The sequence below is a fragment of the Rhineura floridana genome, chromosome 9 (genome assembly GCF_030035675.1).
Source record: "Rhineura floridana isolate rRhiFlo1 chromosome 9, rRhiFlo1.hap2, whole genome shotgun sequence".
Classification (NCBI taxonomy): Eukaryota; Metazoa; Chordata; class Lepidosauria; order Squamata; family Rhineuridae; genus Rhineura; species Rhineura floridana.
In genome coordinates, this window is record NC_084488.1 from 96,085,042 (window position 1) to 96,098,983 (window position 13,942).

General features: G+C 42.8%; 1 protein-coding gene across 1 annotated transcript in view; it reads right to left on the minus strand.

Moving 5' to 3' along the window:
* BANK1 (B cell scaffold protein with ankyrin repeats 1) overlaps positions 1 to 13,942 on the minus strand; it is a 292,948-nt gene that overhangs the window by 33,792 nt on the left and 245,214 nt on the right. Inside the window, exons 9-11 of the mRNA XM_061585556.1 lie at positions 13,236 to 13,350; positions 9,592 to 9,888; positions 5,927 to 6,190 (exon numbers count right to left, since the gene is read on the minus strand). Coding sequence (XP_061441540.1) covers positions 5,927 to 6,190; positions 9,592 to 9,888; positions 13,236 to 13,350 — 676 coding nt within the window. The remainder of the gene's footprint in view (positions 1 to 5,926; positions 6,191 to 9,591; positions 9,889 to 13,235; positions 13,351 to 13,942) is intronic.

Consider the following 13,942-nt stretch of genomic DNA (forward strand, 5'->3'; position numbering starts at 1 on the left):
TGTTATGACAAAAGCCCTCAAATATCATTGATGGCATTATACCAGTCTTGTTGACTTGAAGGAAACACTTGATGTGAATGAAACAACATTAGGGGAAATTGTGCCTTGAATGAAAATGTGCCTGATATCAGACCATCAAAATAAAACTGCAGTTCTAGCAAGAACTCGGGCTAGTGGGTGGAAGGTTAAGAGATGTGGCCCTGAAAGACATTGCATCCCAAAAACCGAAGCTGAATGCCAATGAATTAGCTGGTGAAGATGAACTCATAAACTGGGTTAACTTATTCAAATGAGGAATTTGCTTCTTTTTACTACTTATTTTAATACTGCAGAAATTTTAACGATATGGTTACATCTGCTACGAAACCATTCTTGCACAATGTGACCCCTCCTTTCCTCCTTTCATCTCTTATGTATCACCTCACTCAAGGTTTTAGCTCTACCTGGGAAAGGAAGAAGGCAGGCCCAGGGAGTGGAGTGGAGTGGAGGGTGGCCGCCATGTTTGGGAGTTAAGCTTGGTATCCACCATTGATGGAAGTCAAGCTTGGCTCCCATTCAAAAGCAACAGTACCACCTGGCCATCCAGCCATCCTGGGGCCTGTGAGATGGGCATTATGTGATAGCACAGCTGGTCGAGGCCATTCTGAGCCACTGGGGCCCTCAGTCAGTGCTGGACTTGGCTGACCAATGACTGTGGGCCTGCATACAGGCATCAGTATTGGGCATCTATTTTTCATTGTCTAACAGAAGCTCTGGTGTGATGATGTTGAGTGATTTGCACTGAAGAATTACCACAGTGGTGTGGAAAGGGTTAGCCCTCCCCATGGCTACTTTGCCAAATATAATTTAAAAAGAAAGATGTTGGGAGATTATCATCAGTGTTGCATTGAGGTTGCAATTATGTGCAGTTACTTGAAAAAAGCTCTCTTTCTATTGACCATAGTGGAACTTACTTCTGAGTAAACATACATAGGATTGTAGTGCATATCCCACTGAAACCAATAAGTTTTTTGTCATAAATAATGTTGCCTACTGGAAAGTGTGTGTGATCAAAGGGGGAGGGGGTTAAAAAAGCACTGAGCGCAGTTGGCAGGCTTCCTCACTGGCAATCTTACCCAGGAATGCCAATGAGTCACCAAGCACAGAGACGGAAGTATCTCCACAGGCCCAAGGCAATTCTCTACGGTCAGAGCTGAATGACATGGCAGATCACTGCAAGCAAAACTGCATCTGTCTCTGTGGTTAAGCTGTACTAACTTCAGTCTCCAAGGCTGATGATCCTGTGCCAGTAATGAGCACAAACCTTTCACTATGTGCTAGGAAACAAAATGCTCTCATGCATTTATTTAACAGTTATTCTGACATTGGGTAATTGGAAGCACATTGAAATAACCTGAGGAAGAATATTAAAAACCCAAGGAATGGGAAGGAAGCACACTGAGAGTGCACACCATCTGGACATAGAGCCATTTGGCATTACTGCATGGCTTCATCTTGATGAAATTTCCCTGTATTGCAGAATATTTATCCTGGTATAAATTGTACAATGACCGAGGGCAGGGGGAGGCATAATGGAGTAGGAGAGTCATTCCACTCTTTACCGAGGGGACAAAATGTTTTGCAACATGTTCCAGATATTATTGCAAATAAAAATTTCAGAATCCCCCCCCCCTCTCACAAAGTTGTGGGTAGCCTTGCAGGCTGGGGCTGATGGGAGTTGTAGTCCAAAATATCTGGAAGGCACCAGGTCTGGGAAGGCCAATCTCAGCTTACCCCATTCCCTGAACTGAGACATTCAGTCTTCAGCTCTGCATTACATTTTGCTAGGTAATTTTTGCATAAATGATAGCCAAGAGATAACCATCCCTCCCCCTAGATTCACAGTTGCCTCCTTGTTAAATGAGAATTGGCTTACACTACAGATCATCTATATATGCTTTCACTACAAACAAGCATTCTCCCAAGGGCCTTGGGAAGTAGAGTTCCTTAAGTGAGCTAGGCATCTCAAAAAATTATTCTTAACACTGCTTATATGGTGCCCATGGCACCATATTGTGACAGTTAAAAATGTAAATGTACTGCCTTCAAGTCAATTCCGACTTATGGCGACCCTATGAATAGGGTTTTCATGAGGGTGAGAGGCAGTGACTGGCCCAAGGTCACCCAGTGAGTTTCATGGCTGTGTGGGGATTTGAACCCTGGTCTCCCAAGGTCATAGTCCAATACCTTAACCACTACACCACACTGGCTCTCTATCGTGACAGTTAAACTGGTATAAAACTGATGTAACTACATTAGAAGTACTCACAGGACATTTCTTTTTTATTATTTAAATGAGCAACATGATTCAACTTGCTGGTTTCCATTTCTTCTTTTCTCAAGGGCAGGATCACCACAGCAGTACTTCCATGCCTAGATTCTAGCACTGGGTACCCTGCTTTATGGGTAGATTCCTGATAGGTTTAGAAAGCAGGGTTAGCCCTGAGGCAAAGGAAAGAAGGTGCCCCCATTCCACATACAGAGACAACCAGACTGGCAGCTGAATCTCACTTCAACATTGGCGAGAGGACACTATCCTTCATTGCACCTGAAGGCAGTGGACTAACTTAGGGGGCAGGGCAAACCAAATGGGACACACAGATCTGTTCTCCAATATCTTATCATGAGTCACCGCTCCCCCGTCAGCATTTGCCCCTTGAGGTGGCTGCCTCATTCTGCCTAATGTAGGGCTGGGGAACCTAGGGTCCTTCAGATGTTGTTGGGCTCCAGCTTCCATCAGTCTTGGCCATCATGGCCAAAGGTCTAGGACAATGGGAGCTGTAGTCCAACAACATCTGGAGGGCCAGAGGTTCCCTAACCTTGGACTAATAGTAGGGTTGGCCCTGCTAGAAAGCCCTCCAACTCAACAGGGTCCCACTGTGTGCTGTTGTTGCTGTTTGTTATACTGAGTCAGACCACTGGTCCCTATCGCTCAGGATTATCTATGATGATTGGTAGGGCTCTCCAGGGTCCCAAGCAGAGGTGTTTAAAAGTCCTACTATCTGAGATTCTTTAACTGGAGGTGTGTAAGACATGTAAGGGGCATCAAACCAGAGGCCTTTGCTAGCAAGGTCCAAGGGCCTTAATCCCTGTGCCACTGGAGCATTTCTCAGAGAGAGAAAATTATTGGACTAATCCTGTTGAGCTGCATCACTACTGCTACTTCTACTCATCTATACATACTGTATGTACTGGAAAGCTGTTTGAATCAAGAGGGGGGACTGAACCTTTCAAAACTGCAATGATCTTAACCAAATTTTGAATGATGGCTCCTGAGATTAAGGAGCAAGTTTTGGTCAATGTTTGGATGCAGTTGGGTGACATTTTGAATCGAGATGGTGGACTGCACCTTTCAAAACTGCACTGATTTTTTGTGTTTCTTAGAATTCCTGAGCAACGCTAGGTATAAAGCTGCTATTGTTTTATTTGTCGCTTTTTTCAGAAGAGTGACTCAAAGCAACTTAAAATATAAAAGCAAACATTAAGATCAAGTATAAGAAGAAAAAGAAAAGAAGAAACTAAAGTGCTCATCCATAATATATATTGAAGGTTAGATCCAGCTCAACCCACCCTACTAAAAAGATGAGCAGCAGCAGAAGACACAAACTTACCTAAGTACCCTCCAAATAAAAGGCCAAAAGCCTGGCTGAGTAAAAACGTTTTTGCCCGGTGTCTAAAAACAGTTAATGATGGTGCCAGGAATGCTTCTCTTGGGAGAGCATCCCACAAACTGGGAGGCAACAATAAGAAGGCCCACTTGGTGGCCAGAGAGTCAGTACTGCTGTCCTCCAACCCAGTTAGATAACAAAATGTGCTCTGCATTCATTACTAAAGACTTAAAACATTTTTGCTACTAGAGATCCCTACAGACAGTTTTAATTTCATGTAAGTAGCAACAAACAAACATTTCTGCATGAAATAATTGTATTTTAATTGTGTATTCTTTGTTGACATTTACGATTATGTAATTGTGTTGTAGTGTTTTTTTGTAGCCCCGTGATAAAGGCCCAATACAGTAAAAACCACAACATGTTGGGCTTGTCTAAGTAATACATTTTCCTACAGCATTTTGAGATTTTTCCCCTCCCTTTTTTGGCCTCAACCCAGCTTGACCAGGTGATCTGAGGAGCCAATAGAGAGGCCTTTATGGCTGTATATAATTATTGTTCCAGGCTTGGTTTTTTCCTTCTTTACTCTAGAACCTGACCAGGAGCCTGAATTTTCCATGTCATCCATGTGGCCCTCTGCTCCTTATCTGATGGTGCCAGAACCAGACCCTAAAGCTCCAGCCAATCTTGCAGCTTGACCAAGGCCTGACAAGATGCTGCCAGGAACTGAATCTGGCATTTTTTTTGCATGTAAGCCATGCCCTATTTTACAGGGCCTTTGAGAAACAGGCCAACCTCCCTATAAAGTGCCCCAGAAGTGCATCCAATGACTTCCGCATCAAAACAATACTTGGAGACTATTTGTGTGGTTCTATCACCAGATGTAACTTACTCTGCTAAAAAATTTCCTGTTGTTTTTTAAACCATCCTCCAACAATTAAGGAGAAAAGCAATTGCATCCAACAGTTATTAAAGGGGAGAGAAAACTTTGGTGACGTTCTTATGCGTGAGGTATGAGTTTTTGCTGCATGCGAGGTGCCCAAGGGGTGTTTATTGGTGTTCTTTCTTTCATTCTACAAATCATCTCTCCAGCAGTCTACACTCTGCAACTTTTGTGGGTGCTCATGTTTCATAAAAAATCACAATATCCTCAGCTGAGGCTTTCTTCTAAATATGGGAAGGTGGGGAATCTTTCTGTGTTTCTGACAGCTGATGCTTTTTAAGTGAAGTCTTTTTACTTCTAAAGACATCAGAGTGGATTTATTTTGTTCAAAAGGTAAAAAGGACTTCCCTTAAAACATAGCCAGTGACCCCAGCAATCTAGGGTGGTCGGGAACCAGCATTCCCAACTTCCTGTGCTTCAGTTAAAGCTCTGGGGAAGATGTCATGAGGTAACTCCTTCCATGGGCCTTTTTCAGAACAGGAAACACAGGCAGCTGTGGAAGCCCCAGAATGCTGGAGAAATATTTACCAGAAAGAAAAAAACACACACACCACTCTCAGCCATATTGCAACAATAAGCGGAACTAAAAAAAACCCCACACTAGGGTTGGGAAAAAAATTCAATTCAATTTGCATTGTCTAATTCACACTTTCCAAAACAATACACAAACCGAAAAACAATTATCCTTCAAAATCCAGACTTCTCTAGTCGAGTAATGTGTACAAAAATGCACATTCTAGGAGAAACTGCTTTGCATATAAATGCACATATTACTGAAAGCAACATACAAAAAAGCATTATGTTAGAAGGAATTGCTTTGCAAAAATGTCTATATTAGGCATAATTGCACACAAAATGTGTATATTAGGAAAAAATCACACTAAAATGCAGATGAAATTTCATGAGGACTTTTTTTAAAAAACAAACAAATTGCAAGCTGATGTAGAAGTGTGGAGAACTGAAATTAAGACTGGAAAAATGAGAAACAGAGAAACTGACATGGACATATTTGTTCATCCTTACCTCACAGCCACTGAAATTCTAAAGTGCCCCAACAAAGAAGCCGAAAAATGGAAGCCTCTTTCACAGGGGAAGAAAAGTTTTGTGAAGTTGGAAGATGGGTTTCAGCACACCACTAAACTTTTATTGTTTGGCTTACTGTCCTAACTAACTATCAAAACCAGAATATTTAGTCTGCTACGTGTTGTCTGAGAAAAGCATTGCCAAACATGAATGTATGAAGAATATTGGACTGATGTTACAATATATATTTCCAATTCATATTCATTGGGCATTAAGGGAACTTTCTGAAAACTGAATGCTAAACAAATGTTACCTTGTGCTATGTAAGGAGTGCTCTCCTCTTTTGTAGAGATGGACAAAGGACGAGGTGCGGGTGCTGGAGGGCGGTTCATAATGAAGGATCTCCTGCCTTGCTTCCGCTCTTTGGTTTCATTATCAAAAATCATATCGTACACACCATCATCCAGCAGTGCAGAACAGTATGGATCTTCCTCTTCTGCTTTCTCAGATACACCTTCTTTTCTCTCCTCTTCATGTATCACACTGGTTTTATTTTGGTCTTTCACTGTTTCCCATGCTGCAGAACACATGCAATGACACCATCATTATCTAGATTCCTGGGTTTCTGAGGTGAACAAAAACATCGGCATAAACCTGCTAATATAAACCTCTGTAAAAATCTTTGCAGATTTCGTGCAAAGAAACCCTTCCAAATTTAATGGCTCAAGTCCACATTTATTCCCTTAATACCACAATCATCTGCTGTTTCTATTAGAGACAAAATCGGTTTTTAAAAACAATACATATTCATTGAAATGAACTCTTGTAAAATGCTATGTAATGCTGAAAAAACCCCAAAGAACCCACAACATTATGGGCTCTGTGTAATTCTATAATCTGGAGAGGTGTGTGTCTAATTTTAATATCAAAAAGTGGTAAAGATATTAGACAGTGCCTGAAAACATGGCTGTTGCCCGGTACTTAAAGGATATGGTGCACACAAATTTGCATATTGTAATTTATATGTATGGAGGCCTCTGGGTGATTAAGATTGCAGGTGTCTGGGGCCCTATCAGGGCTGTGCTTTGCAGTGCACCCAGCTACCCATTAAGCAAAGTAAATAACATGTTTTTTTAAAAGGCAGGGAAAAGGGCAGCAACCTGGAGCCTGGCTAAGAATAGAGGTATCCTAGGCCCCACCTGCACTATATATTTTAAGCAGTATCATACCACTTTAAGCAGTCATGGCATCCCCCAAAGAATCCTAGGAGCTGTCCTTTGTTAAGGGTACTGAGAGTTGTTAGGAGGTACAATTCCCAGAGTTCCCTGGGAAAAGGGATTGATAGTTAAACCAATCCGGGAATTGCAGCTTTGTGAGGCAATGCCTGTTAAGTCCTTTTGAGCAATTCATTTGAGAAAAGCAATAGCAAGTTACCCATCTCTTGGAACAAGTGATATAAGTTCCCTGTCAGCTTTCATCTCTTTTCAGGAGATGCTAGAATCAACTCTGCAACATATCTCATTGTTTTCCTCAGTGCCACAAGACACCTGGCTATTAATTCTATGGGAAGGCTGTTTTAGAAATGGCTACTATATATGTATTAAAAGAAATGCATTATTTACTCCATACACATGAGGGTTGTCCGGATGTTACACTAAACACAGATACAAGCTGTCTCTTCACATATACAAGTGTTTGTGTGAAAGAGTGTAACACAATAGTGTTATGAGAAAAGGAGAAAAAAACTTATCTCTGTCCACTTTTTCTATGCCATGCATAATTTTATACACTTCTGTCATGCCACCTCTTACTTGCCTTTTCTCTAAACTAAAAAGTCCCAGATGCTGCAACCTTTCCTCCCTTGATCATACTGCGTGCCCTTTTCTGGATCTTTCCAACTCTGCAATGCCTTTCTTTTAGGTGAGGCAACCGGAACTGTACACAGAACACAGGCACAGATAGTGTACACCCATTGAACATTACATGTGTATTACTGTGTGAGTGTTCAGTTCAACTATATGAGTATACAGGTATGCAGATGGTACACTCCCTGAATGCAGTGCATGGACACACGTACAGTCAGGGACATTTCTTTAATGGCAATTAATAAAGAGCAACATTTTAGGACACACACACACATACTACATTAGAGAAAAACAAGGAAGACACTCTTCCCATATAACTGTTGTTGTTGTTATCCTACTATGTGAGCTTTCTGATCTTCCAACTTCAGTAGGGGGCACTCATGCCACTGGCAAATGAACCTGACTCCGGAAGGGGGGGATTTGATTCCAGATTGCTTTTTAGCTATTCTTCCGCAGTACCTGCAATAAACGACTCTCTACAGAATCTGAAGGGATGACTCATTACAGTTTCTCTTTGAAAAAGAAACGATCGTTCCCTTCCCAAAGATGAAACCAACCTAATGCTTCACGGAAACACAGCACAATTAAACTGAAAGATTCATACAGAAAGCGCTTCAGAAGGATTCTGCTTCATCCCCGGGATATTAACTGGCACCGCCTGGAGTCAGCATGCATGTCGGCCTGCTTACAGACACGTTCGTGATGCAATAGAATTATTCATGCGTGGCATAGCCATGTGCCAGTTTGGCAGGCCAACAAGCCATGCCAAACCCTTTCCAATAAATCTTTTGATCCCTTCCTCACTTCTGTCAGCTGCTCTTGTGGGAACAGTGGTATTTCAAGGGCATAGTCACGCAAAAGTTGATTTGCACTCAGATGTGGACCATTTTGCAAGAGAGTGAAATCTTGATCATGTGCGGCATAACTCTTCTCTTTATTTTCCAGCAGATTAAAAAAAGCATTACCTTTGTTGCAACACTTTGAGCATTTCTACACTACATAGTTATGTTGGTTTAACAGAGGTTAACTGCCATGGCTTTGACCCAAAGAATATTAGGAACTGTTGTCGATGAGGGTACTGGACTGGTTCAGATGATATTTTCTAAAACAGGGCTGGGGACCCGGGGACCCTCCAGATATTGCAGGACTCTAAGATGCATCATCCCAAACCATTGGCTATGGTGTCTGGGACTGATGGGAGAGGGAGTCCAAAAACATCTGGAAGGCCACAGCTTCCTCACCCCTGTCCTAAAATTACTGTGCTATACACAGTGCCCAGGTTGGTATTGGGGGACCCCACTGGCAGTAATGTGCTGAAAGCCCAGTCAAAGATGGCTCCTTGGTGAGAACAATCTATAAACAGGGAGCTACTACAAAGAAGGCTTATTTATTTATTCAAGATATTTATACCCCACTTTTCAACATACAGTATGTCTCAAAGCAGCTAGCAGGAAAAAATATGTATAACATATAAAAATTATACAAAAACGTAGACTAAAACAGTAGAATATTGTATCAACATTCATGGTGGATATATCTTCTGAACAGAGCTTGGAACAGTTACTTTTTTGAACTACCACTCCCATCAGTCCCAGCCAGTATGGCCACTGGATTGGGCTGATGGGAGTTGTAGTTCAAAAAAGTAACTTTTCCAAGCACTGCTTCTGAAATAAAACCATTTAAACTCAATATCTGAACAATAGCAAGGACAGTGTCTGTCTGATTTATAATGGGAGGTAGTCCCATAGAGTTTGGCCCACTACATTGGAAGCATGATTTCTCGCTGACATGAGTCATGTTTCTGATCCATGGGGGACCACGAATAGTGCTCACCCAGATGATCTCAGTGATCAATTTAGGGCACACAAGATAAGGTGGTCCTTATGGTATCCTGGGCCTAAATTGTTCAGGGCTTTGTTCACTAGTATAACTTTGAACCTGGCCCAGTAGGAGATGGGAAGCCAGTGCAGGTCAGGTCTTTTCACACTGGTGTCAGATGCTGGTGCTTGTCTGTTCCCATCACCAGCATAGGCAGTATGCTATGTGATGCTGTGTCAAATCTTTTAAGTAAATAAATATTGTAAACATTTTGTTTTCTTTCATGACTCTGTACCTGGGGATAAGTAGAAAAGCTCATCCTGTCTTGTGGTTGTAGATGGGGTTCGAGGTGGCAAAGGTGGCCTCTGAGAGTAGACCACATCTCTGGAGCCTTCAGGAGTCTTCTCAGGTATGTTAGCATATAAGCTCTCATCATTGCCATCTGAGCAATGTGGATTTCCTCCTGATTTATTTTCTTTTTCTGTTTCTTCTTTCTTAGGCACTCTTTCCTGTTCATCTCCATTGACCATTCCTACATCCTTCTGGATTTTCCAACAGGCTCTAGGCTGTTGTCTTGCTCTTGGACTGGCTGCTAACGTTGGGAGGATATATTATCATTATTTCATTTAAAAATATGCCACCTGGAAGCATTTCATATTTCACAGATTTCCACCGAAATAACAGCAGCACTGCTTATGAAACTTTCATGAACTAATACAGTGAAAAGCTGTCACATGTATAACACCAGTGAAAGAACATCTAAAATATTTATTAAATTAATGGTGGAGGTTTTCATTAGATTTTGTAACTTTGCTATGCAACACATCCATGCATGTGATAATGTTAGGCTTCCTCCAAGGTGAAAACCCAGAACTGTGTCCCCCTCCCCCTTGCCCCTCCCAGCGGAAAGTGCATGATTTTGAATGCAGCACAGCACATAGGGCTGAGCCAAGCAAGCTATAACATATCCAGCTGTTTGGGGTAATTTTTTTAATAGACTGTGGCTTGCCAGTTTATCATTTGACATTTTTTAAATGGAATAAATAATGTTCTACTGAGGAGGAGAAGTTTCTGAACCACTCCAAATATGGTATTTTATGGGTTGTGTGAAGACTTGGTGTCTTAGTGAACACACATAATGTACAAAGGATGAACCCATCCAGGGTGGTGAGGAAGGGAGGGCCTATAGGCAAATTGCTTCCATATTTGGGTGGTCCTGTAAATTATACTCCTTGTGCATTGTATTTGTGTGCAGCTGCATTTAACAGTGATCTAGCCCATTGGTAGATAGAAATGGGGAGAAATTTGATTCAGTTAGTGTTTAAAGGTGATTCTATCAAATTCATATTTTCCAAAATGATATGAGAACCAAAACACAGTCATCTTTCAAAATTCACACTTATCTGAATTTTGCAATATAGTTTGGTTTGGTTCTCAAATCAAACAATATCCACAAAAATGCATATATTAGGGGAAAGTGTGCATAAAAATGAATATATGTGTGAAAATAACATACAAAATGCATTATATAAGGGTAAATTGCTTGCAAAAATGTGTACAAAACTGCATATAAAATATGTTTATTAGGAGATATTTGCACTAAAATGCTGAAGAATTTTCATGAGGATTTTTTTTAAAAAATCACAAATTGCTGCAGAAATGTGGAGAAATGAACTGAAAAAATGAGAAAAGGAGGGAGCTGAAATGGACAGATCCCTATTAATAGTTGAACTGCCCATGTCGGAGGCATCTGCTGGTAGGTTTGGGATGTGATCCAACTATTCGGCACTGACTTCATTTGAGTGGACTGGCTAATTATCAACAACAGGAAAACCAAGGGACATTATATGGCTATATGGCACAGCACTTGGGGAACCAGAGGCAAGAGAACCCATCCCTGATTAGGCAAGTCTGCTCATAGAATTCCTGGCAGCTATTTTGTCAATGGCAGTGGCATCAGGGCAGTTAGAAACCTGGGATAGTTCAAAGAAGGGACTGGCATCAACTTCTCACTAGAGAGCCAAGAAAACTCCCTGACTTTGAACTATTCAGCTGTGTCTTGGCAGTAATGCAGCTGTGGCTGTCAAATAATAGGTGCCACCAAGCCTCAAATACCCAAAACATCTTCTAGAACAGGGGTGGGGAACCTCATGCTAGGGGCAGGGCTGGCACCAGAGGGTGGCCAGGTTGGGCCCTGGCTGAGGGCCCCTGAAGGGTGGGTGGGCAGCGCTCCCTTCCATGATCTGTGGCAGCATCAGCTCCCGACCCTGCCACAGATTGTGACAGGGAGCTCCCAAGCACCCCCTACTGCTGTGCAGGCCCACAATGCCCGCCTGCACACCCCACCTCCCTCTCCCTTGACGTAAATGTTGGTTGCGCTGCAGGCGCAAGCCTGCCATCAACCAAGATGGCAGCCGAGGTTTCCCCAAAGGGCTAATGCCCCTGCTGCCATCTTGGTTGATGGCAGGGATGCGCGTGAATAGCAGCATTCACCAAGGAAAAGGTAGGTAGGTGGAGCATGCATGCATGTGGGGGGGAAGGATGGTGTCTAAGGGCCCTGGCATGCCTGGCGCCGGCCCTGCTAGGGGGCCAAATGCAGCCTCCCTATATGGCCTTCAGAACTCACCCCAGGTCACACCTCATTGGGTGCTGGTGGATGGCCAGTGGCCCCACCTACCATTAACTGATTGATAGATTTGCCCTGATCTCTGGGGATCATATGCTCATAATCTTCCCTCTTTTTCCTGCTTCATCTGATTTTGGTGTTCCTTCCTTCTATAGAGTGGACACAAATAAGGAGCTGTGATCTTCAAGATAGGCACTGGAGTTTCTGTATATACTGTAGACTCCTGATGCTTATGTTCAGTTCAGGACAAAGTATGCTAGTGGCAAAGCACCAGGAATACAAGAAGATAGGGTGGGTCCATAGGCAGAAGAAAAAGTGTTAAAGGCAAATAGATAATGTCCTTAAAAATAACTAGGACTGTGCATAGTCCCTATCTGCCCTGTGGCTCTGATCCTGGGGAGGGCATCAGGCTGATCCACCCTGGGTTGACCTGGGGACCACCCCCTAGCTCTGCGCTGGATCCAGTCCTGAATAAGTTTCAGGTTGGGGCTCATGTTTAATTAGGGTTTTAAAACCCTAATTAAACATATAGCTGGGAGAAGCCAGCAGGAGAACAAAACCTTGAATCTCCTTCCTCCCACTCCCGGCCAAGATGGGGGACAATTCCGCAAAGTGCTGCATTGCCTCCCCCAAATCAATACCAATTATGCACCCTGCGGAATGGACTCTTCTGCTGAACAGCTGCTGAGCAGAAGGGTAGATCCTGTGTGGGTGATGCTCCACAATTGACTTTCCTTTAGGCAAGCCACTTGCAGAGCATCACCTGCACCCTGGAGAATCAACCACTAAGTTCTGCATGGATGATGCTCAGCAAGCAATGTTCCTTTAAGAAAGCCACTTGTGGAGCATCACCTGCACTCTGCAGAATCATCATGGGATTGATCGTGTGGATGGCAGGAGGAGGTGGCAGGCAGGCAGGCAACTGGACCTACCTTCCACGGAAGACACAGCCAGGGATCCAAGGTAGATCTTGGCCTTTTTGTGGGTTCTTCCCACCCTGCCTGGCTCTCCTTCTTGCCTGATGTGCCACCCCCTGACAGGTATGGATTGTTCTGGGCCATCCAACCCAACCCATAGTGATCAGTGGCTGTCTGAACCTGATTCATCAGATGCCCAAGTACTTCTGAATAGGCCCAAATTGGTTTGGGACTTGGCCCTATCTGGTGCACAGCCCTAAAATAACTAAGGTAAAGGCTGTTCAGAAAACCATAACTCTTCCCCATGGGTATATATGCATTATGACATATTAACTTATATAGTCACTGAGAAGATCCAAAAGAGCAATATTGGAAATCTCTATACCAGAAACTTACAAAGGCCATTACTGTGAGATTCTGAGCTCATCATAATTACGTAAGTGTCATCTTCAGTTTCAGTTTCCACGTTTCCTTTCTCCTGACTGTTACTTTCCTTATCATCTTCTTTTATCTGAGAGGAAAAAAACCAAGCAATCAATAGCAGAAGTGTCTGTAAGGGTTTCACTGCACAGCCAGAGATGACAGTGCTAGAGCCAGCCATGCAAGTATCTCATCTCATTCCCTACTTTCGGCATAACTAGTTTTCCTTTGAGATTTCTGAATGATCTTTTCTCCAGAAATGTCTGCTTCAACACATTCCAATTCTGTAAAAGCATTTCAGAAGACAAAAAAAGGTCCCCCTTTCAGTTGACTCCTCATTGCAAAGTATTAATGCGAACAGCTGGAGTTAACCAGTTCCTCCTCTTTCTTTTGAGGTTTTGCAGGTATACTGTGCATGTACCACAGCTGACATCCAAAGAGGATAAGAAGAGACTGCTTGATCAGGCCATTGGCCCATGTAGTCCAGCATCCTGTTCTCACAATGGCCAACCAGATGCCTATGGGAAGCCTCCAAGCAGGACTTGAGTGCAACAGCACTCTCCCATCTTGCAGTTTCCAGAAACTGGTATTCAGAAGTATCCTGCTTTCAACTGTGGAGACAGATCATAGCCATCATGGCTAGCAGCTCCTGATAGCTTCATTCTCTGCGTATTTTTAAAATC